This window comes from Gopherus evgoodei, chromosome 1, assembly GCF_007399415.2.
Source record: "Gopherus evgoodei ecotype Sinaloan lineage chromosome 1, rGopEvg1_v1.p, whole genome shotgun sequence".
Classification (NCBI taxonomy): domain Eukaryota; kingdom Metazoa; phylum Chordata; order Testudines; family Testudinidae; genus Gopherus; species Gopherus evgoodei.
Genome location: NC_044322.1, coordinates 211,887,851 through 211,913,811, shown reverse-complemented (window position 1 = coordinate 211,913,811; position 25,961 = coordinate 211,887,851). Strand labels below are relative to the sequence as shown.

Here is a 25,961-nt window from a genome sequence, read left to right as displayed (position 1 = left end):
ACTGAAGAATACTTTACTGTTTTTGAGAGGTTATATGAGGTATAGAAAGTTCCAGAGGACAAGAAAATCCCAACTCTGATTAGTAAGCTCTTGGGTAAAGCATTTAATGTATTTAATGAAATGCCAATTGATCAGGCTTTGAAATATGAGTTTTAAAAGGTTGTATTGCAGAGGTTTCAAATTACTCCTGAAGTGTATAGATTGAAATTTAGAGCTCTCAAAATGCAAGACTAGATGAGTCATAGAACATATCAGTATAAAATGTCTGATTTGATTAAAAAAAAAGAGTCAAGGTGAAGGAGGCAGAGTTATGAATAGTTGTTTGATCTCTTTGCACAGACGCAGCTCCTGAGCATATATTCTGAAGACATCAAACATGCTATTTGGGATAAATCCATGGACTCTGTCCAAAAAGCAGTAGGATCCTGACTGATTCCTACATACAAGCCAGTGACAAATAAGCAAGCCACAGAGGGAACAATAGAAGCCCAGTTTTAAGAGGGGCCCCAATTTTGTCACTGGGGAGAAGCAGGGAAGTTTGGAGCTCAAGCACTCTTCACTCCAGAATAGATCCTGCCTTGGGAATCTCCCTCGCAGACCCCCGGTACAGGAGAGCAATCCATGGTGTTTCATGTGTGATTGCACTGAACACCTGAGGAATAATTGCCTTAAACTGAAAGAAGCTAAACCCATACTCCATCCAGCCCAGGTTGATGCAGTATCCCAAGAGGTATTTACAGGTGTCCTGATTAAATTTGTGAGGTCTGACCCACAGGAGGTGGACATGGTATTTGTTAAAGTTGCCAAGGTGAATGACAAAGAATGCATTGGGTGGCGAGACACTGATGCACAGATTTCTTTGGTCAGGGAAAGCATAGTCAGACATTGCTCCCTGGGGAGAATGCAGAACTCCTAGCATTGGGACGATACAAATTCACTTTACCTTTGGCTAAAGTACCCGTGGAGGGGGAAGTTCTGGAGGGAACACTGAAAGTTGGGCTGCTGGACAGTATTTCAACAGCACTTCTTGTCTATGTTTAAATGGGTTAATACAGTAACTTGCAGCAAAAAGGAATATTGTTTTGAGATCTCAGAAGAAAATCGTACAGACAACAAAGCTGGGGGAAAGGGACAGCTCCAATGCCAGCCCAGCAGGAGAAATCAATGTGCTTTCAGGTGTGGGAGGGGCCAAGGTAAGCTCCTGCATAGCACAGGCCAGTAGCAAGCATACAGAGTTAAAGGGGGAGGAGTTATTCCCAGTAACTTGGAGAGGCTGTTCAGGTTGTCTGTAGCTGGGGCTTTGAAGATGAGAAAGCATCTGTGGTTACATCCTCAAGGGGACTCCAGTGAGGGGAAATAGGGAAAGATTTTTCTGAAGAGGAAAGGAGATTGTACAGGGAAGCATCCATAGGGAAAGATAAAAGCCCTGAGAAACCTTATAAGAACTGGTTGTGCCTGTCCAGCACCAAGGGAACTTAATGTTGTTAGCACATGATTATGCTTTTGCTGGTCATTTCAGGGCATGAAGAACTATGATAGGTTAAAGAATATTTTTTTATTGGCCAGGGACACTGAATGATGTGGGAGACTATTGCGAGTCTTGTGAATTATGTCAAAAGAGAGAGAGACCTGCAGAACCCAAGAAGTCTCTGTACATTTCTTGCCTGTGATACATGAGGCATTTTATAGGGTATCATTTTGTGGGTCTTATGCCATGTCCTACCCAAAGGCAGAAAAAAACATATCGTGGTGATAGTGGATTTTGCCACTAGATACTCCAAACCAGTTGCTCTAACTAAAATAGATGCTGATTCTGTGGCAAAAGCCCTTTTCACTATTTTTAACAGAGTGAGTTTCCCTAAAGAGATTTTATCAGAATATAAGTCAAATTTCATGTCTCAGCTATTCAAGTTGTGTGGAGTGAAACAACTAAAGGACTCCCCATATCACCCAGAAACAAATGGTGCGGTGGAGAGGTTCAGTGGGACACTGAAATCAATGTTGGGAATGTATGTGAACAAAAGAGCCAGTGATTGGGATGAAATGTTACCCTATATGTTATTTTGCTTATAGGGAGATTCCCTGAGAATCCACGGGGTTCGCCCGATTTGACTTTCTATATAGCAGGAAAGTGAGAGGATCCTAAGTCTCATCTGGGACTCCAGGGAAGAGGACACTGAGGCAGAGGGAGAACCAGTAACTGAATATGTATAGGTTTCAGAGTAGCAGCTGTGTTAGTCTGTATCCGCAAAAAGAACAGAAGTCCACGAAAGCTTATTCTCAAATAAATCTGTTAATCTCTAAGGTGCCACAAGTACTCCTGTTCTTTTTGTGAATATGTATAGTTGTTCAGGAAGCAGTTAAAATGATGGGAACATGTCAGGGACAGCCAATCCAAACAAAAGACATGGTATGATAAACATACTTGTAAACATTCTTTTGAAGTAGGAGACTTGGAACTGGTGCTTATCTCTGTGAAAAAATACAAAATGTAGAATTCATGGGATGGACCTTTTGAAGTGGTAGAAGAGGTGACTGAATGTACATATCATGTTAAAAGACCTCAGAGTAAAGCTATCCCACAGCCGGTGCATGTGAATAGGCTTAAAGGTCATCACAGTAGGAAAGCCATAGTAAACATGATTTGTTGTGTTGAAGGGGAAACTACCAAGTCACACCTCATTGCTTTGATGGCTGAATGCCAAAATGACTCATCACTTGACGGTATTGGAAATACACAGTGAGTTAACCCTAACTGAAAAGGGAGAAGTACCGTCTGTGCTACAAACACGCAAGTGTTTTCCACCAAGCCAGGAAGGAGTAATGCGATGACCCATAAATCATCAATGAGGAGTCACTGTTGGCACTCAGCCAGGCATCTCATACCACTGGCAAGGTACAAGAGCAAATTCACCCTAAGGGCTAGTCTACACTGGCAAAGTTAAAGTGCTGGCAACAGTTTTTTCACACCCCTGAGCAAGAAAGTTGCAGCGCTGTGAAGCCAGTGTAGACAAGCCCTCAGAAATTCAAAACTTGCTGCACCTGGGGGTGATTAAAGAATCTGAGAGTTCCTGGGTGCTTCCAGTTGTCTTGGTCCCCAAGAAAGTTAACTTTGTAAGATTTTGTGTTGATTGTAGGCTACTCAGTGCTGTCACTGGTCCAGATATTTATTGTATTCCCAGAATTGATGATATACTGGATATTTTGCCACAGTTAGATATCTTAGCATGTTTGTCCTTGTGAAAGATTACTGGCAAATCACTTTATATGAAGATACACAGAATCTGCTTTTATTACTGATATGGGACTGGATGAATTCAAAATGTAACCATCTGAGTTAATGAATGTAGTATCCACTTTTCAGAGGCTGGTCAACCAAGTGTTATAAGGATTACAGAACTTCACAAGAGTATGCTGACAATGCTGTAATCTTTAGCAACTCTTGGTCTGATCACAAGAAATACTTGGGGACTGTACTGTTAAAGCTCAAAGAGACAGGCCTAACTGTAAAAGCCTCTAAGTGTAAGATAGAAACAGCAAAGATTCCTCAGTTGGGTCTGCCCTGGCCTGGCTGAGAGCATCCACAACTACATGTTACTTTCCATGTTTATTGTGAATTGTGAATGTATATTCAGGCACTTTGTGAATCCATCTCCACAGGCAACTTTCTGGGTTGCTGCTTTGCAAGGAGCCACTGTAGGGCACTGTAGTCTGTTTACACTGTGAATTCTGTACCCAGTAAATATGGACAACAGGACTTGAGGGCCTCCACAATAGCCACACACCAAGTTCTGTCGCCAAAGACTTGGGTTCCCTTGGCTAGGATGATTTAGTTGGGGATTGGTCCTGCTTTGAGAATTCTATGATTCATTTACTTTGCAACCTCCAAAAAACACTCATCTGCACCAATCGAGATCATTAATTTGTTCAAGTGCAAATTGGACAGCAATCTTTGAGGCATCACAGTTAACATGAATGGATAGGATGGATCCAGGAATTTAAGCACAGCATGATTTATATGTCCCAGTTCCATCTGTCTACTTGGGGAGCTTGGGACCTTTTCATAAACTCCTGTTATGTCTTGTAATCATCAGAAATCAGGAAGGATCATTCAGAACCTGGAGAAGAAGTGTTTATTCAGTGGTGGCAACTCAGTATCCACTTGTTTTGATGGCTGCAGAACCTCCCTCCCAGACAGGCCACATACTGGAGGCGTAAACTCCACTGCTTGCTTGGTACCTGGATCAGTACCAGGATCAGTACCAGGTAGAATCTGGTGCCTTGATGGAGACTTAGTAGTAGGGAGGGTCTAGGAGATGAGGACCTGGAATCTGGAGGGATACTGTATGGAGTCCAAAAAAACAATTGCTGGATATGGAACAAGGACTGAACCCCAAGGCATTCTATCACTGGACCTGCTCTTGAGAGATTGCCAGTGCCATGAGCTCAATCTACACAAGGATGAATGAAGGGAAATCTCAGACCTTCTGTAATGGGATCTCAGTGTGTAAGATTCCACTTCTGACTCCAATAAGGAGAAGTACAATCTTAGGGCCAAGGTCCTGTAGTACTGGCTGGTGTAGTAGGAGGCTGAGACCTGGATTGACGAGAAGTAGGTGGTACAGGGAAGCATCAGCGGCTTTCCTGATGATGGTACTGTTCATCTGCCCAGCTGAACAGTAGAGCTTTTGGTTACTGTTGTACTGAAAACCAATGGTGCTGAGTATGTGTTACCAAGGATACTGTTGTTCTTCGAGATGTGTTGCTCATATCCATTCCAATTAGGTGTGCGCGCGCCGTGTGCACGTTCGCTGGAAGATTTTTACCCTAGCAACACTCGGTGGGTCGGCTGGGCGACCCCTAAAGTGGCGCCGCTATGGCGTCGGATATATACCCCTGCCGACTCAACCGCCCCTCAGTTCCTTCTTGCTGGCTACTCCGACAATGAGGAAGGAGGGCGGGTTTGGAATGGATATGAGCAACACATCTCGAAGAACAACAGTTACAAAGGTGAGTAACCGTCTTTTCTTCTTCAAGTGCTTACCAATTAGGTGATTCCCAAGCCTTACCTAGGCAGTGGGGACGGAGTGAGATGTTGCAGAATGCAAAACTGCTGAGCCAAAGGCTGCATCATCTCCAGAGCATAATGTGAAGTGAAGGTGTGGACCGAAGACCAGGTAGCTGCGCGACGTATCTCCTGGACAGGTACACGAGCCAGGAAGGCGGCAGATGAAGCCTGAGCCCTGGTAGAATGCGCGGTAATGTGGCTTGGGGAAATATGAGCCAAATCATAACAAGTGCAGATGCACGCCGTCACCCAAGATGAGATCCTCTGAGAGGAAACAGGTAGGCCTTTCATTCGGTCTGCTACCGCGACAAAGAGCTGGGGCATTTTACGAAACGGTTTTGTCTGCTCAATATAAAATGCGAGCGCTCTACGGACATCCAGGAAGTGCAATTGTTGCTCCCATCACGTTGAGTGTGGCTTCGGGAAGAAGACTGCGAGAAAGATGTCCTGGTTAACATGAAAGGCTGAAACCACCTTAGGGAGGAATGCCGGGTGTGGCCGCAACTGCACCTTGTCCCTGTGGAACACAGTGTACAGCGGATCCACCGTAAGAGCCCTAAGCTCAGAGACTCGTCTGGCCAATGTAATGGCTACGAGGAAAGCTGTCTTCCAAGACAGGTAGAGTAGCGAGCAGGTTGCTAACGGCTCGAATGGGGGAGACATAAGCCTGGTTAAAACCAGGTTGAGGTCCCAGGTTGGGACTGGGCGGCGTATTTGGGGGTATAAGCGTTCCAAGCCCTTGAGGAACCTCGAAACAATAGGGTATGAGAACACAGAACGGCCATCTTCCCCTGGGTGGAAGAAGGTAGAGATGGCTGCCAAGTGTACCCTCAGTGATGATACTGCTAGGCCCTGCTGTTTGGGAGACCAGAGATAGAGGGAATCAAGACCTCAGTTGGAGTAAGATTATGCACACCAGCAGGAGAAACGCTTCCACTTGGCCAGATATGTTGACCTGGTGGAAGGTTTCCTGCTACCCAGGAGAACTTGTCATACTGATGCACAGCAACGTAACTCTGACTGGTTCAGCCACGCAGCAGCCACGCCGTGAGGTGAAGGGCCTGCAGGTCTGAGTGGCGAAGCCTGCCATGGTCCTGAGTTATGAGGTCTGGGTGGAGTGGCAGGGTAATTGGGTTGGCTATCGACAGGTCAAGCAACGTGGTGTACCACTGCTGCCTGGGCCATGCTGGAGCAATCATGATTAGGCACGCTCTGTCCCTGCAGAGTTTTAGCAGGATCTTGTGAACTAGCGGGAACGGTGGGAAGGCATAAAGCAGCTGGCTCTTCCACAGCATCAGGAAAGAGTCCGAGATCGATCCTTGGAAGGAGCAGAACAACTGGCATTTCCTGTTCGCGCGGGAAGCGAACAGGTCTATGTGGGGAAATCTCCGCTTCTGGAAAACAGAATGAATAACGTCTGGGCGGATCGACCACTCATGAGACAGGAAGGACCTGCTGAGTCGATCCGCCAGAGTGTTCCGAACCCCTGGGAGAAAGGACGCTGCCAGGTCTATCGAGTGGGCTATGCAAAAGTCCCAGAGTTGGATGGCCTCCTGACAAAGGGGGGAGGATCGTGTCCCTCCCTGCTTGTTTATGTAGTACATGGCCATTGCGTTGTCTGTAAACACTGAGACACAATGGCCTTGTAAATGTTGCTGGAACGCCTGGCATGCCAGGCGGACTGCTCTCAGTTCTCGGATATTTATGTGTAATGCCAGCTCCTGAGATGACCAGAGGCCTTGAGTACGAAGGTGTCCGAGGTGAGCACCCCAGCCGAGAGATGACGCGTCCTTCATCAGGGACATTGAGGGCTGGGGTGGATGGAACGGCAGCCCTGTACACACCAGGGAAGGAGTTAGCCACCAGTCTAGGGAGCCTAGGGTGCTCGGGGGAATGGTGACTATCGTGTCTATTGGGTCCCTGCCTGGGCGGTATACCGAGTTGAGCCAAGCTTGGAGAGGACAGAGGCGGAGTCTGGCGAATTTGGTTACAAACGTGCAGGCAGCCATGTGACCCAGGAGACCGAGACAAGTGCTAGCCGACGTTGTCGGGAAATTGTGTAGACCTCGGATGATTGTTGCCATTGCCTGAAACCGCGGCTGCGGTAAGCAGGCCCTGGCTAGATTGGAGTCCAGGATAGCTCCTATGAAGTCTAACCTCTGTGTGGGACGTGTGAATAGGTCCTTGACAATGCCCACATGCTGGGTGACCTGTGTCTCGGAGGCCCCTCAGATGAGCCAATCGTCCAGATACGGAAAAACGTATATCCGACGTCGGCGGAGATAGGCGGCGACTACGGCCATACACTTTGTAAATACCCTTGGGGCTGCAGAAAGGCCAAACGGCAGGACCGTAAACTGGAAGTGGTGGCGGTTGGCTACGAAGCGGAGGTACTTCCTGTGTGGAGGAAAAATGGCGATGTGAAAGTACGCGTCCTTCATATCGAGGGCGGCATACCAGTCTCCAGGATCCAAGGACGGGATAATGGTCCCCAGGGATACCATGCAGAACTTCACCTTTGTCATAAACTGGTTGAGTCCTTGCAGGTCTAGGACAGGTCTGAGACCTCCCTTCGACTTGGGGATTAGGAAATAACGGGAGCAAAACCCCTTGCCCCTTTCGTCCTTTGCTACCTCCTCTATAGCTCCCATGGCGAGGAGCGTCCGCACCTCTTGCAAGAGGAATTGCTCGTGAGAGGGGTCCCTGAAGAGGGACAGGGTTGGAGGGTGGGAGGGCGGGGTTCAAATAAATTGGAGGTAGTACCCATACTCCACCGTGCGTAGGACCCAGAGATCTGAAGTTAACTGGGACCACGCCGGGAGGAAGTAGGAGACACGGTTGGAGAAGGGAGGAGAAGGATCCTGGCCTGTAACTGGTACGCCGCTCTCGGGCGCACCTTCAAAAGTTCGTCTTTGGTCCGGCTGGTGGCTTCGAGGGACCTTGATTTTGGCCCCCTTGGGGTCCTGATTGTCATCTACGACCACCTCAGCCGCGCCGCCTGCCAAAGTCCTGTCTTTGTCTAGGTGCAGAGTATGGGCGGTGAGGCTGGGGATGGAAAGGCCCACACTGGGTCACCAGTGTATGCATGCTGAGACAGCGCATTATGACCCTGTTGTCCTTCAGGCTTTGCAGCCTGCGGTCAGTCTTTTCTGAGAAGAGACCTTTACCATCAAATGGCAAGTCCTGAATGGTATACTGCAGCTCCGGTGGGAGGCCTGAAACCTGAAGCCATGAGATGCGCCTCATGGCAACACCCGAGGCCAGAGTCCTGGCTGCTGAGTCGGCTGCATCCAACGAGGCATCTGATTTCTTCTGCCATTTGTATGGTAGGGGAGAAAGAAAATGGTGTCTTCTCTCTGGCTCCCTCTGATGAGAGGATACAGCTAAGTTTGGCGGTGCACTTCTTGGCAGAGTAGAGTCTGAATCCCTCTGTACTGAGTGGCTGGGTTCCAACTGGAGTACAGAGCAGCTTCTATATGGAGCCCTACCTTCCTAGACTTCTTAGTTCTGGTCTTAAACCCCTTGAAGATAGAGCACCTATGCCTAAGGTATCCTTCTCCCAAACACTTTAAACAATGTGAGTGAGGATTGTTGACTGGAATAGACTTGTTACAGCCAGAACAGTGCTTACACCCTCGAGACTTAGGCATGTCTCAGTACCGAGCTGGAAAAACTCCAAACAAAACAATAACCTAGCAAAAATTTGTCAAAAATAATAGTTACATTAAACTAACCTAACCATATACAACAATAACTTTTAGGAAAAAATTATCTTTTAAGAGAAAGGGAAAGGAGTGTGACAAGCACACACATTCCAATTACTGATCACAGGTGGTGAGAAAGAACTGAGAGGGATTGGGGAAGCTTCATCCTTTATACCTTCGGCTGGCAGCATGAGTTTGAGGAAGGCACATGTTTGCCCTGATGGGCACTGCTACAGGAAAAAAATCTCCAGCTTTGATGCACTTGGTGTGCACACACCTGAAGTGGAATGGCCTCGCGAAATACATCTCATAGAACTTGGATTGATAATAATCACAGAAAATTATGTATTACATCTAAATTGTGCCTATTTTACTTTAGCCATACTAATTTTCTTTTGAATATTTAGTATATTAGATGGCTTCTAGTGTGAAAAAAATCATGGTTTACCTGCTAATTTTTTTTCTATACTATAATATGTCTGGCAACCCTCCACTATTGTGCTGTATTATGTCTACTGAGAAAAATATGAAGGCAGGTCATAGCTGTCTATCATGCAAACAGGTTCCCCCATTTCCCATGGCTGTTGACAAAACTTTCCATAGCATAACTGAGTTACTGAAAACAACCACGGCCAAACTAAACAGTCATCAAATTAAAGTCTTATTCATTTATTGATATTTCCCTCATTTCTGTTTCCTCTCTCTCTAAATACATTTCATAAGAAGAGTGAGACAGACAAATCTAGTAGAAAATCAATTAAAATGTAAGCCGATTTTTTCTCTCTTCTAAACTGGTGTGTCTGGTAATCCTCCACAACAAAATAAATGATCAGGTCACCCAAGCAAAACCAGTTGGGCTATATCCCATTTTTTGCCAAATGATCTGGCCTCAGACCCTGTTGTTATAGGACCTATAAGCCATCCAGAGAATTGAAGATCACAATCCTGGGAGAATTAGGTCTAATCACAAAGCTAATGGTGCAGTTTTTCATGGCAATTTTTCCATTGAAGCCCTAGAAAGAGAGGTGGATTGACTAGATAGGCCTGATAGTAAAACCTCTATCAAAAGTATTTCATGTAATACTGCTAGCCTTAAAAGTAAATCCTAGGATTTGGATGTTAGGAATAATGTATTTGTTTGATTTAGTTTTCCTCCAGGAAACCTGACTTTCAAAGGATGAGTGCTTATAGCTACAGAACTTTCAATCCTTTTTAAAAGGAGGTGTTGCACATGCAAAGAGAGAAAGACTGGCCTTTCTTGCTTCTACAGAGTTAAGTGTCATAACTTGAATGTTAACATCTGGTAATCTATCTGTAGGCCAACAGTATTATTTTCACAGATAAATCTATTTTATTACCATTAATGTTCAATTTCCCACTTTGCGCTTTCCTTTCTACAACGAGTCTTTATGAGCAGAGCTTGAATCTTTTATTGACGTGTTAATTCAGAATATTTCTATTAGAAATCTTTGCTCTTTAGGGAGATTTTAATGCCCAACTGTGTTCTGAGGATAAGGACATTTTTATTCTTTCCTCCAACTCAGTTAATGGGCTGTTATCTTCACTCCCTTCATGATATTCTAAAGACAAAGTGAGAAATTCCTCAGGCTATACTACTGAGGGAAAAATCTCTGGCAATGGTGCAAGCGGCATGCACACACCTAACGTGGAATGGACATGAGCAAGCACTCAAAGTAGAACTGAAGCATTTCAGAGAATGCTACCAGGGAGATCTTGGGCTTTAATCACTTTCCAAATCAAGCTTTGCCTCACAGAGCTCTTAGGAGCCAGTTAATTTACACCTGCCATCATATGACCCAGAACTAGAAGCTCAACTCTGACAGGACTCCACTATGGGGATCTGACTGTCGGAACTCTGGGGTCCTGACTGGTTCCCTGCTTCTATTTAAACAAAGCACAGGAACAAGAGATTGTCCAGGCAATGGCGTTTCTCCTGCTTAGGACTGCATCCTTTGCACTACTTAATAATAATAGGAGATATACCTATCTCCTAGAACTGGAAGGGACCCTGAAAGGTCATCGAGTCCAGCCCCCTGCCTTCACTAGCAGGACCAAGTACTGATTTTTGCCCCAGATCCTTAAGTGGCCCCCTCAAGGATTGAACTCACAACCCTGGGTTTAGCAGGCCAATGCTCAAACCACTTGCTCCTACTGCCTGCCTCTGGTCTCCTGGTAACCTGACCCTGCCTGCCTCCTGACATCTGATTCTCGGTTTGCCCTCAGGCATATCTCAGACTCTGATCTCCTGGTATATGACCTGACCTGGGTCCTGACTCCTGCTCAGACCATTAGGTCAGACCTCCCGTGTCCTGGTTGTGATATGGTACTACTGCTATTTCTTCTTACAGATGTTTTTTGCAGATCTCCTCAGGATGATGAAGGGGAAGGAAGATACTGAGTAGGTGGCCCCAACTAAAACATGTGCAAGGTTTTGTCACAAGAAGAGAGTGGTTGTAGTGCAGAGAAAACATAACAGAGTATTAGACATTCCCTTGGTATGCTTGACGAGGTGGGGGTACTTCTGAACATGCAACAATACTAGCATTTCTGTAGTAGCCTGCATAATTTCTGCCTTCTCCAATACCTATCAGAAACACTAAGATTGACAAATATATTGTGAAATGTAGTTTAATGTTAAGCTGCAAAACACAGGCAAAGGTCCTCACTCCACTACCACTGACAACATACCTATATAGTGTAGTTGTCTGTATATTGTTATCTTGTCGATGGCTTGTTTTGTTGCTGACAATATCCAACTCTTTGCACAATAGGATTATTGATGATCATTCTAAATTTTACCCAGATGGTATTTTGAATGAAGAACATTTAGACAGCAGGCAATGTTCTGGCTATTTGTATCCTGCACTCATTCTACAAAAACTGGGAATGTGTTCCTAGATCTCTAAAGAAGATATATAAATATTTTTGTTGACCATTATTATATAAACTCTCAGAGGTGTGGTTAATGGTCATAATTGATATTTTTAATTTTACTGTTTGATATTTTATATAGCAACTGTTACTAAGAAGCTCTACATCTTAAGGTATTTCCAAGGATTCAGAGTTGTGACAGTGTCCTAGAGCAGAACATTAATATTGGTTATGGAACATAAGTTTTCTGATTGCTGGGAAACTTCTACTTGTTGAGGGTAGTGTCTTACTACCTCATCAGGAAGAATCACCAACTCCTTCTGGAGGTCTCTGGGGAGGTAATTTCTCATTGGCTTGGCTGGTTCAGCCTGGAGGCCAACAACGAGCTATTTTAACAGAGTAGTGGCCTCAAATTCTACTTGAAAAAACATCTCCTGAGTGTCCTAGTCAGATTTAACTAGGGTAACCAGATGTCCCGATTTTATAGGGACAGTCATGATTTTGGGGGCTTTTTCTTATATAGACACCTATTACCCACCACCCCCTGTCCTGATTTTTCACACTTGCTATCTGGTCACCCTAGAGTTAATGGATTCTGGTTTGGATAACTCACCCTCTTCATGGGACAAATTTCAGGGGCAAAAAAGGGAAGGCTACACTAAAGTATGTTTTGTTTTTTGTTTTTTTTTCCCCCTTGGTGGCTTTGACCTTATGTATCATCCTCCTAAGAGGAGAAGAACAAAGATTCAAAGGTCCAGACTGGAGAAATTTTTCTTTTGGAAAAAATTATTATTATTATTATTATTATTATTATTATTATTATTATTATTATTATTTTTAATGGCGGGTAAACCTCTGTCCAAAGCATGAAGGTCTGGAGAGTGAATGAAGAGAAGGGAGCCAATAGGACAGACCTAGAACCAAAAGCTTCTCATGGGATGGAGGAGGGCCTAGAGCGTGATGCAGAGCCATTAGAACTGGAGAAGGTAGCGACAGCGGGCGGGGAATTGGCCACACTAGCATGAGCTCTGAAACTGCCTGCCTGTCTGAGGAACTGGAGTCAGGAGCTGGGCTTGTGGGGTCCTTGGCTTTCATGATTGACAGCTCTTTGCTGTCTTCTATTCTGTTTACAAATAGCAGCAAGCTCCAATTCCAATTATGGAATATTGCCATCAATATTCTTGTCAAAGACAATAATTCATAAATGTGCCCATTGTAATACATACTTAGTCAAATTCTGAAGTCCTTACACAGTTTATCTCATTTTTACCCAGGAAAAACTACCATTCAGTCAACAGTAGCTTTGCTTGAATGAGGACTTCAAAATATAGCATATACTTCAAACCATAATATTTTTCTCAGTACAGCAGAATTATAACATTTTCCAAATGTTAGAGTGACCTCAGGATGGTATAATGGAAGCAAGTGACTAAGTAGTGAATAAGTGAGAAGGAAAAACTGCTAAGGTTAGGGAGAGCTATGAAATGTTGAAATATTTTACATAATTAAAATATTGTACATCATTAGTTACTGTACTCACTTTTCCCTCATCTCTTGGGCTATCACTTAGGTGTACAACTGGGCCAGGGTGAGTCTTTGTGGATCTGCAAAACAAAATTAATTCCAAACAGCGTAAATTCTTTCAATAAAAAAGGAGATTTATGTTATATGTTAGGTATGTTGGAGACAAGGCACCCCAAAACCGTCTGGAAAATAGCCATGGTGAAGGCTATTTGCACACAATCAACAACAAAAGACCTTACCCCTTATGTAGAATCATGTATCATTGTACAAATTCCAGTTATCCTTTCTAACACATGGTAAGTTTGAAGCTGAGGAACAATTTAGATAAATGTGCGTAACAGCCATTAAAAAAAACTATTTTTGCATATGAGGCATACATTCTGCATATATAAAAATAGATATAAATTGTTATATGAGCGATGCTTTCATACTATATCTAATTACACAGTGAGTGAACACTCTCATTCAGAATTAAAGTGCCCTTAATTTGATTTAATTTAATTCACTTCCAAAGTGACTTTAAATTAAACTTAATTAAAGCCACTTTAATTCTGAACAACAGCATCTACACAGGGATTTAATGTGGTTTAACTAATCCACTTCAAAATCACACCTGTAGTTAATTCGGATTAAATTTCCTGGATGTCCCTGTGTAGATAAAACGTTAGCCTCTCTCTCTTATTACTATCCATTTTATTTGGCAGACCTCTTTCATTTTGTTCCAGCTTTATTATTTTAGTCTGGAAAATATGTAACTGAGTCTTACCAACCCATTTTTCCATAACAAGCAACTCTTCCCCCATAGCAGCAATCTCTTCTTCAGTCCCTGTTAATATAGTATGAATATCAGTTTGCAGATCTTTTATTTCAGGTAATAATGCATTGGTATCTATTTGTGTTGGCTGTAGGGGGCCTTATCTATTTCCTCTTTGCCCACTTTGGTTGTCATATTACTATCTTTGTCATGCAGTGAGAAAGGCTCTTCTTCAAAATCCAATTATCTGTTTTACTTTTTAAAATTATTTTAAGTTTTTATTTTCAGCGTTGCTACCAGATTTTTTCTTCCTGCATAGGGATGGTTTTCAGAGGTGATGGAAACAGATATTCTTGCTGACTTCTTGGACTATGGAGCATACGGGCCTGATTCTCCTCTTATTTATATCATTGTAAGTCAAAAGTATCTCAGCTGAAGTCATCAGTTATATCTCTGAAAAACCTTTGCAAGTGTGACGAAAATTAAGTTTATATGTTCTTACTTACATGTTCCATCTCTCCCCACCACAACAGAGGCCATCTTATAAATTGTTACAACTATCTCTGTGAATTAAGCAACCCATAATCTGCATAACTAAATATTTTTAAGCAAAATGATTACATTACTTAGACTATATTTTAGGAAGATTTCTCTAAAAATGATCAAGACACCAACAATAAGAAAACTTTTTAAATTGAACCTTTTCAGCATTCCCTCTGTGTGCACTATGGACTCACTCTGTGCCCTAAATGGATCCTGTGCCTTATGTATTTCCATATGACATTGACTGACTTGTCATTATTGTTCTCTGTGATATTATACTGTGATTATACTATGCACCCAATACTTAAGCTTTTAGTGCATTTTCCCCATTAAACATAATTAAAATAAATATTAACCACATAGGGCTAGATTCACTAGGGGATTTAGGGACTTAACTACCATTTTAAATCCCATATTTAGGAACCACTGGCATTTACAAAACCTCCATTCAGTTGTTGCCTAGCCCTTTAGGCATTGCCTACGGTTTTGCAGTAGAAGTTCCCTGTGCACCTATGCTTCTGCCTCTGCGCATGTGCACTACTGCCTCACTCTAGGCACTCAGATGCCTAGGGCCCCAGGGTCGTCCACCAATTGGGGAAAGATAGGTGCTCCTCCACCTATCTCATCTGTGGGGCCCAAATCTGGTAGATGTGCTCAGAGGCCACCTAGCTCCACGAGGAGCACTCCTCTCAAAACTTTTAGCACAGTGGGTAAGGTGGGATGCAGGAGATCCCCTGATTGAAGCCCCCCACTGCCTGATAAGGTGAGTGCCTTAACCACTGAGCTATGGGATATTCTAATGTGGGGAGTGCCCTCAATGTCTCCAGTTGAAGCTGTAGCATATTTTTAAATTAAGGAGTCATTGGAGCAGGAGGACTGACTGGATCCTTGGTCTCCCATCTCTCAGATGAGGGCTCTAATCACCAGGCTATAGGGTCATTTTCTCTCTGTCTCTGGCCCAGTGAATATTTAGAGATCATAAATGCAAGAATCACTGTGACCTGATCTGAGTTACACAGGACTGAAGGCAATTTTCTGCCAGTTGTAGATGGGTGTGGGTAGTTTGGGCATCCACTAGCAATGAGGAGTTAAAAGAACTCCAAAGGTGCAAAACGGTTTAAAAATCTGGGGGCAGATGAGTCCATGATCCATAGCAATGTTTTAATTCTAGTATTAAGAGACCTGGGTTTTTTAATTAGTTAACTCTGCCAGATTTGAAATACATGCACATGCACATACCCCAGTCAATGCATAAGGATAAGCTGAGAAGTTGACCCAGCTGTTGCTATCTGGACTGCAATCATCTCACTCAGTTATAGTAAAGTAACACTTATTTTCCCTGCCGATTTCAGGTCCTATTGCACTCTACATGTTACCATGTGAGCATGTCATTAAGCTATTATTTAAATATATTATTTTATTCCCTTATTCAACAGTCTCTTTTCCCTCAAAGACAGAAGCTAGATTATCTATCCAATCTTCCTTTATTCTAAAAAGTTTCCATTTCATTTTCTCTCCAGTAAATTTTCAGAAGCCTTCTCCATCTTTCAATTGCTAAGAGCATTTTGCTGTTTTTTCCTCTAAAACAGCTCCTAATCACTCACCTCTTTTTCTAAGGTTCCCAGAAACATTGCTTTCATTTCTGTTTATATATATTATTTCATGTTAGAAACGTGCAAATATTTATCAGGCTATGGCACTAGCATTATTACCAATCCTGCATTCCTTATTCAGAAAATCTGACTTTCCTATTGGTATGAAAGTACAATTAAGGATTAGATGTGGTTTCTTACCCACAGCTCTACCTGAGGAGAAGCATCAAACTGATTGTGCATGAAATCAATTATTTTAATGAAGCTATAAACTCGGGGGTTGTACCCCATAACTGGAAAACTGCTAATATAATACCTATTTTTAAGAAAAGGGAAAAAGGTGATCTGGGAAACTACAGGCCTGTTCATTTGACTTTAATGGTATGTAAGGTCTTGGGACAAAATTTTGAAAGAGAAAATAATTAAGGACATAGAAATAAATGGTAATTGGGATAAAATACAACAGGGTTTTTCAAAAGGTATATTGTGCCAGACCAACCTGATCTCTTTCTTTCAGAAGATAACTGATTTTTTAGACGAGGGCTATGAAGTAGAGCTAATTTCCCTGGATTTCAGGAAGGCATTTGATACTCTTCCACATGGGAAACCATTAGTTAAATTGGAGAAGATGGGGATTAATGAGAATTGAAAGGTGGGTAAGGAACTGGTTAAAGGGGAGACTACAGTGAGCCATACTGACACGTCAACTGTCAGTGTGGAGGGGGACTGCTAGTGGAGTTCCTCGGGGATCAGTCCTGGGACCAATCTTAGTTAACATTTTTATTAATGACCTTGGCACAAAAAGTGGGATTGTGCTAATAAAATTTGCAGATGACACAAAGTTGGGAGGTATTGCCAATACAGAGGAGGACCTAAGTATCATACAAGAAGATCTGGATGATCTTGAAAACTGGAATAGAAATGGAATGAAATTTTATAGTGTAAATTTCAAGGTCATGCACTTAGGAACTAACAACAAGAATTTTTGCTATAGACTGAGGACTTACAGTTGGAAGTGATGGCGAAGGAGAAAGACCTGGGCATATTGATTGATCACAGGATGACTATGTGATGGAGCCATCACAAAGGCTAATGCAGTCCTAGGATGCATCAGGTGAGATATTTCCAGAAGAACAGGGAAGTGTTATTACTATTATACAGGGCACTGGTGAGACCACATCTGGAATACTGTGTGCAATTCTGGTCTCCAATGTTTAAGAAAGATTAATTCAAACTGGAAGAGGTACAGAGAAGGGCTACTAGGATGATCTGAGGAATGACAAACCTACCTTGCAAGAGGAGACTCAAAGAACTTAGCTAGTTTAGCCTCACCAAACCAAGGCTGAGGGTAGAAATGATTGTTCTCTATAAATACAGCAGAGAGATAAATATCAGGGAGGGAAAGAGTTAAGTTAAGTGCCAATGCTGACACAAGAACAAATGGATATAAACTGGTCATCAATACATTTAGGCTTGAAATTAGATGAAGGTTTCTAACCATCAGAGGTGTGAAGTTCTGGAACTGCCTTCCAAAGGGAGCAGTGGGGGCAAAAAACCTAACTGACTTCAAGACTGAGCTTGATACATTTATGGAGTGGCTGGTATGATGAAACTGCCTACAATGGCATGTAGCCCACGTGTGACTGCTAGCAGCAAATATCCCCAACAGCTGGTGATGAGACACTAGATGGGGAGGCTCTGAGTCACTACACAGAATTCTTTCCCAGGTATCTGGATGGTGGTGGGTCTTGCTGAGATGCTCATGGTACAACTGACCAACATATATGGGGTCAGGAAGGAATTTCCCCCCAGATCACATTGTCAGAGACCATTGGGGCTTTTTGCCCTTCTCTGCAGCTTGAGGCACGGGTCACTTGCAGGTTTAAACGAGTCAGACTAGATGATCATGATGGTCCTTTCTGGCCTTAAAGTCTATGAATCTATGAGAAACGCGAAAGATCTGCCCCATCCCATAGGCGGTGCCTGAGTCTTTTGTCTGGGGAAGGTAAGCCCAGGAGTTCCAGAAACTCCTTAGAAGCAGGGGGCTACTGGCTAAGTTCCCGCTAAGCTGCACAGCTGCCTATTAAGTCCCATGCAGGGACTCAGGGCTGCAGCAGGGAGAGGTGCCCCTCCTTGTCGGCCCCAGGTTGAACCTGAAGTGGTGGGGAGAAGCATCTCTGACCACTGGCCCCAGCGCAGACCTGCCTCAGCTGGAGGAGAAGAGCCCCTCCCTCAGCCCAGCCCAGCCCCGCCAGAGCAGCCGCGGCTGGGGGAGGCACCTCTCCCCCAGCCCTGAGCTGCTGCGGCAAGAGAGGACTGGGGGGAGTCATCTCTCCCCACCGCAGCCTGGGGCAGCTTGCATCCCAAACCCCTCATCCCTGGCCCCACCCCAGAGCCCACACACTCCTGTACCCCAACCCTCTGCCCCAGCCATGAGCCCCCTCCTGCACACTAAACCCCTCATCCCCAGGCCCATCCTAGAGCCCCATACCCCCAGCTAGAGCCCTCATCCCCCCACGCCAACCCCTTGCCCCAGCCCTGAGCTCCCTCCCACACTCCGAATCCCTTGGCCCCACCCTCCCCACATGAATTTTGTTATGTGCACCAATATGAAGGTGATGTGCCACACACCTCCACATTGGTGCAAATAACAAAATTAATTCAGCACATGGATGTAAAAATTAAAGGGAACACTGTCCACCAGTGCCTGGATCATCGCCCTGCTTCCCCACTCCTCACCTCCTCCCATGGCCCTGCCCGTGCTTCCAACCACAAGCCCCCGCCCCCTCTCCACCTCTTCCCCCAAGGCCCTACCCACCATTCGCTCCTCTCCACTACTCAGGGCTGGTAAAAACTGGGAGGGCGGTTTCCTGACTCCTCTCCCACCTGTTCTGGCGCCCCTACAGATATAAAGCTGAGTTGCTCCAGCATCAGCATAGCAGGAGGAGGAGTCCCACAGCTGGACCAGCTAGTGAGAGGCAGAACCTGTAGTACCCACCACCAATGGAGAAAGAGTCTTCTAGAGATTACAGCTTCTGCCTCTCGCTTTTTTCCTGCCTTAAGGGCAAGTGATGGGAGGAAGGGGGAAAAGGAGTGAGCAGCAGGCAGGGCCTCAGGAAAGAGGCGGGGCTGGGCCCTGGTCCGAGCACTGGTGGGCCCCTTCCACTTCTAGGGAGTTTCTGGTGCCCCTGCTTTCAGACTGCAAAGGTGGCAGTGGTGGGCTGGTGCAGCGCGCCTCCAAGGCAGGGTTGACAAACAGGTTTCTACTAGATAACGGATGTACGTTCACCTGCCTACATTGGTTCACATTACATTGAGCATTATAAAACAAGACTTTGCATACGTAGTCAACATGAGGAAATAAAGTCAGCACACTGGGGAATAAGACCCAGGTGCTCATCCTGACCACTGAAGACAAAATAATGAATGTTAGGGGATATAAGGAGAAGGCAAAAGGACCCCTTGTCATCTTTCATCAAGGTAGTGCTTTAACATTCATAAAAGAGGGATGCCAGCCATGTTGGCTGAAGATGCTGCGAGATGAGAGAAACTACTTTAGACAAGGGTTTAACCTGTTTAGTGTAGATTCTGGGAAGTGTGTTAAAATGTTGCTTTATATGTAACTTTTCTGTGTTTCATTATTATTCTTACTCACTATCTCTTAAATCTTAGCGTTTGATAATAATCTTTTGATTGTTTTCACTATAAATGTGCTGTGATGTTATATAGGAAGTGATCCTCAGTTGAATAAAACAAGCTAGTGTACACTCTCCTTTGGGGATAGCAAACCTGGTATTTCTGTGAGTAGCCAGTGACAGGAGCTTGATATCACTGGGGAATGCTTCAAAGGAGTTTGGGGATTGGGGTGCACCAACTGTCTCACTGGAGACAGGGACGGTAACAAAGTGACCCCACAGTCCAGGTCACCCCAAGAATGCATCACACCCTCTCTCCATTTCACAAACTTCATAGGTAAACTGAGGTAACCTCTGAAGGGGATGGCATTTAGAAGCCATAGCATTCATGGTCATAGACAATACATTCTGGCTGTGACCTCCCCTACAATTTGGACCAGGGGGAAAAAATTCTCCAGCAAGCTGTATAGTCCAATAAGCTCCATTAATCTTTTCAGGCTGTGGCATTAAGCTAGAGCTGTGGTTTTCAATTTGAGGTCCACAGACCAGTTGGGGTCTGCAAACTATGTCAAAGATTTCCAAAGGGGCCCACACCTCCATTTGAAATTTTTTAGGGATCTGCAAATGAAGAAAAGTTAAAAACCACTGGTCTAGAGGATCTGGTGATCAAATTTTGCCAACCTGCATGTTCAATGAAAAAGTTGGATCCAGAGGATGTTCACTGAGTTTGTGGGATCTATGACTGTCTGTATTTTATTTAGTATTTCAAGCAAATATATTTATTCAGTTAATGACACAGGGTCCCAAACAAATATCTCTTTTTAAAAGATTACATGCTATCAGTATAATATACCTAGAAACTGAATTTCCTTGAAAAATTCTTGTGATGAATCACAATCAGTACTGCAGCAAAAATGTTCCTTAAAACAGGAGACTACAAAATAATTCTAGTGATTGGTTATATCCAAGTAATTATCTCAGCAAAGAATCTGAAAAGAACTGCCAGCAATGTAAAAGTCGTAAGTTCACACTTACAGTTCTATTGCCTTGTTCCACATGATAACGTATCCAGAAAGAATGAAGGACTCAATATTTACAATATGTGTATTTCCCCTCTCTGTTCCAACGTAGAGCCATTTACTTTGGAAAGGTAGATGGCAGTAAGTAATCCTGTAAGGGAGAAAGTATCTCACTTAAAGTTGTACCAACAATCATATTTCCAACAAGTTTTCTTTTGAAATAGTTGTCCCTTCTGTTTTCCTAAGGGCAAAGTAGCTTGGGCACAGTTCCCAATATGTGATCTGTGGAGCTGGCACAGCCCACGGTGCTGGCTCCTCCTTTTTTCCAGCTGATTCTACAGGTGTCCAAACTCTTCCTAGTGAAGAAGCTGGGAATAAGGAGGAGGAGCCATTCTACTTACCTCTAATAGGGTCAGGAAAGAGGCATCATCTTAATGCGCCTAATGCAATTCGGAATGGGAGGGGGTAGACACAAGATAATCTCTTTATGAATATGTGGGTCACACGATGAAAAAGTCTGAACCATTGAGCTGGAGATTCTGATTTTCTTCTTTACAAAAAGCTATTTTTCCAGTTCAGTACACAGGCATTAATGAGACATGAGCATGTTTAATGTTTTGTACAAAGGAAATGTAACATTACTATTCACAGAAAGAAGTGTTCACTTTACTAGCTCTTAATCAGTCCAGAGCGTATGGAGCTGATAAAGCATTACCAAGTGCAGTCAAGCAGAGATATGATTTAAACTCACTCCCACATCCATGTCATAGCCCAGTGCTATATCACTTAGGGAAAATCTCATGAAGGTCTCTCGTGATAAGATACAACAATTTTCATAAAGATGATGAATGAATAGAGTCAATTTTTTTGACATTACAATATTTACAATACATTAAAAAGAGAATCCACATGAGATATGTAGACTATTTGCAGCTCAAATCTAATTACATCTATACTGCCTACATAGACTGAAACTCTATCTGATCCAACAGTATATTCTTGCACTGAGGAGGTTTGTCTTTATTAAAAGCACATACTTTGCCTGGTATGCAATACTTTATTATATTTGTCATTCGATTCCAAAAGCAAATATTTCTAGCTTTGAGATACTAATTTAGCCATCAACTCCAACTTGTATTTTTATCCTGAGTTATTTTTTTAAATGACATATACTATTTAAGAATATACATATTTCAAGTTTATGTTTTTATGAAGTATCAATCTTTTTGCCCTGCTTTATAAAAGAATGATAGTTTCCTTCCAGCAATCTTACCTCGTCAAATATGGTAACGCTACCCAAGTCCTTTGTGGCTAAAAAATATTCACAACCTCCTAAACTAAAGGAAGTGTTTCACTTGGAAACTAATTTCACTTATTTATCTGCAGTTATGAGGAACACTTAGGAAGCCATATTCTTTTTCTCCTGACTCCGCACAGTACTTTGAATGACTCTGCAGTTTTAAAACGATATAATCATATGATCAAAACATTTTACGCAGAATATATTCAAATGAATAATTGTACTTCTTCCTTTTATATTACTCCAGGTTTAAGGCAGCTAAGTAATGCAACCCTGAAATCCTCAGTCAGGGTGTCCATCCATGATCAAAGGGTCAGGATAAGGTCTATGCATCATTTCAGTCTTATTTTGATGATTCGAGCGGGACATAGACCCTATTCCAGCCCCCTGCTCAGGGACAAATTTTACCCTTACAGACTCAGTTATGTCAATGGCAAAGATCCCATTAACTTCTGTGGGAGCAGGGCTTCAGGGACATAATAGTTTCCAATTTTGCAAACCCAGTTTAGCATCTGCAAAGAAAAGTGCCCACTGCAGACATCTAAGTCAGAAATCGGGTAGTCTGACAGCTAACAGAAGCATTTATATCAACAAAACAAAGGAGCCCACCCCATTACTCTTGTGTCTATGCTGATATATATCCACTTAAGTTCCTTAGGGTCACTTAGCCAACTACGGTCCTTTACAAGACTCACGAGTGTCCATCAGACATTGGACTGCTACATTTGATACATTTTTCAAAGACACCAAACTTCCTTTCTTCCTCTACACCAGTGATTTTCAATCTCTGGCCTGTGGAGCCCTGGGAGTCTGCAGACTATGTCTAAGATTTCCAAAGGGGTCTGCATTTCCTTTAAAATTTTTTTAGGGGTCTGCAAATGAAAAAAGGTTGAACATCACTGCTCTACATTAATGGTTTACCAAGGAGAAGACATGCTGAACCACCACAGCACTGATACACTGAGTCAATAAAGAATCAAAACAACCTGAGATACAGGGTTCTCCACATAGGGACTGGAGCTCCAAAATGAACTAAAATATATAATGTGAATGCATTGTTAGGCTTCTACACAACAAGCAAAGCGCTTTTAACATTATAATGAACTGTCCTATCTAGTGCAATCCAATTGCCTGAAGTATATTACTTCTTTGTGGTTATAAAAATAAAATGAAAACTCACTTTATAGTGTTATATTTGCAGTTGTAAATGTTATGAAATATATTCACTTCAATTCAAGGCTTACACATTAGAAACAAACCTCAGGTTCATAATGAAGAAATTTCATTTCAGCAAAACATTATCGTTATGCAATGAGCTTGTAAAAATAGGTATAATGAACTGTGTTATAAAAACTATATTAAATAACATTAGAGAAGTAGATATCTGTTTAACAGTGTTATAAGACAATGTAAAAGGGAACTTTTTTGCTTTCTGAATGTACCTTGTTGACACAGTTTTCAAAGGTTGTAAAAAATCAAAAAGTTGGTTTGTGTCTTTTATACATTGGATTCTTGCTCTGTGTAGATAACAGGGCAAAGCAAACCAGACAAATGTGTGATTTTCTAGCCAGATGTAGACCCGCCTAGTAAAACAGACTAGGAACGATGAACACTGACTGAAAGGAGCTAGCCAACCAGTAGAATCATAAAATCATAGGATATCAGGGCTGGAAGGGATCTCAGGAGGTCATCTAGTCCAACCCCTTGCTCAAAGCAGGACCAATCCCCAACTAATTCCAAGACTACAATAAGAAGGTAAGATAGAATAAGACAAACGTAAATAACAATGAAATACATGAAAGCAATGAAACAACAGCTGGATTGAGAAAGTAGGAGGATAGTAAGAGCTTTAAAAAAAAGATAGCAAAGGAGATACCAATTAGAGTTTTAGCAGAATAAGTAAAAATGTATCAATTACAAGGATTTTGGGTTAGTGTATATGAAAATATATTTAGAATAGAATGTTTATAGATGAGGTAGTTTTAATAATCTGCACTCTCATGATGTTACAAGAAAAGGTATAAAGGATGTGTGTTTAACAAAGGGGGTATGGAGCAGCACAGGACTTATACCAGATTGGATCAGCATGGAACTGATGATGACAGAAACAGCCTACCTGCATCCCAGGACTGAGTAACTGATCATTACGCTATCCAGCTCTATCTGCTTTACTTATGCTTTATACTTGATTGAGGTGGTAGTAAATTGTCCTAAAACTTTCTTATTAAAGCTTCAAACTAGTTAGGGTTAGTAACTGGCATGTACTGTGTTTTTCATCCAACAAACTCTTCAATAAAACACAGTACATTCTTATATATTGTGCTTCAGCTTGTGAAAGAAAGGTATCCTCCCATTAATCATACATCTCACAATCAAATGAAGATGTATTTTGATCCCTGTGCAAGTAATCAAGGCCAACAGAGAAAAAATAGTGCTCGAGATAATAAAAATAGGATCATGATGATTTTATGAAAATGTGAAACACTTTTGCCTATAACAATCTGCTTCATTAAGCTATATGAGTGAACTGGCAAAGAACTTGATCTTTTGAGCTGCCGAGAATCTGCTGAGTCCGGACAATTCCCACTAAAGTCAATGGGAATTGTAGGTGTTTAGCACATGCTCCACATTCCTTGGATCAGGTCCAAAGGTTGTACAAACAGCTGAAATGGAATGCCATTCTCAACGGGCATCATTAGGACAGTAAAAACCCATGGATTGAATGTGGGATATCTTGAAAGGAATTTCTATGCCTCTTATTCCAGTGCAATATGTTTTACTAGTGTTTCAAGGCATCCAAAACTAAATAGGGTGTTAAAATGGTATGGACAGGGGAATGGAATACTTGTGACCAACCTGTGTATAGGGATGTCTCTGCCAGACTCTGCTTTGTCCATGGAGCTGTGCAAACCAGGCAGCATGGCAAATGCTCACTGCAGAGGAGTCCATGCAACTGCTATTCTCTAGGGCTGTTAATTAATCGCAGTTAACCCACGCAACTAACTCAAAAATTAACTGTGATTAAAAAAATTCATCACAGTTCTAATCACATTGTTAAACAATAGAACACCAATTGAAATTAAATATTTTTGGATGTTTTTCTACATTTTAAAAATATTGATTTCAATTACAACACAGAATACAAAGTGTACAGTGCTCACTTTATATTTTTTATTACAAATATTTGCACTGTAAGGATGATAAACAAAATACAGTATTTTTCAATTTACCTCCTACAAGTATGGTACTGCAATGCCTTTCTTGTGAAAATGCAACTTACAATTGTAGTTTTGGTTTTTTTACATAACTGCACTCAAAAACAAAACAATACAAAACTTTAAAGCCTACAAGTCCACTCAGTCTTACTTCTTGTTCAGCCAATCACTAAGACAAACAAGTTTGTTTACATTTAGGAGAGATAATGCTGCCCACTTCTTGTTTACAATGTCACCATAAAGTGAGAAGCGGCATTCACATGGGACTTCTGCAGCTGGCATTGCAAGGTATTTATGTGCCAGATATACTAAACATTCGTACCCCCCTTCATGCTTTGGCCACCATTCCAGAGGACATACTTCCATGTTAATGACACTTGTTAAAAAAATAATTTGCTAATTAAATTTGTGACTGAACTCCTTGGGTGAGAACTGTATGTCTCCAGCTCTATTTTACCCGCATTCTGCCGTATATTTCATGTTATAGTAGTCTTGGATGATGACTCAGCACATGTTGTTCATTTTCAGAACACTTTCACTGCAGATTTGACAAAATACAAAGAAGGTACCAATGTGAGATTTCTAAAGATAGTTAAAGCACTTGACCCAAGGTTTAAGAACCTGAAGTGCCTTCCAAAATCTGAGAGGGATGAGGTGTGGAGCATGCTTTCAGAAGTTTTAAAAGCAACCTTCTGATGTGAAAACTATACAACCC

At 42.5% G+C, this 25,961-nt stretch overlaps 1 protein-coding gene across 9 annotated transcripts in view; it reads right to left on the bottom strand.

Moving 5' to 3' along the window:
* Positions 1–25,961, bottom strand: part of STXBP5L (syntaxin binding protein 5 like) — a 424,278-nt gene that overhangs the window by 180,333 nt on the left and 217,984 nt on the right. For all 9 annotated transcript variants that reach the window (XM_030534340.1, XM_030534349.1, XM_030534386.1 and 6 more), the window contains exons 5-6: positions 20,748–20,882; positions 13,205–13,268 (exon numbers count right to left, since the gene is read on the bottom strand). In XM_030534340.1, coding sequence (XP_030390200.1) covers positions 13,205–13,268; positions 20,748–20,882 — 199 coding nt within the window. The remainder of the gene's footprint in view (positions 1–13,204; positions 13,269–20,747; positions 20,883–25,961) is intronic.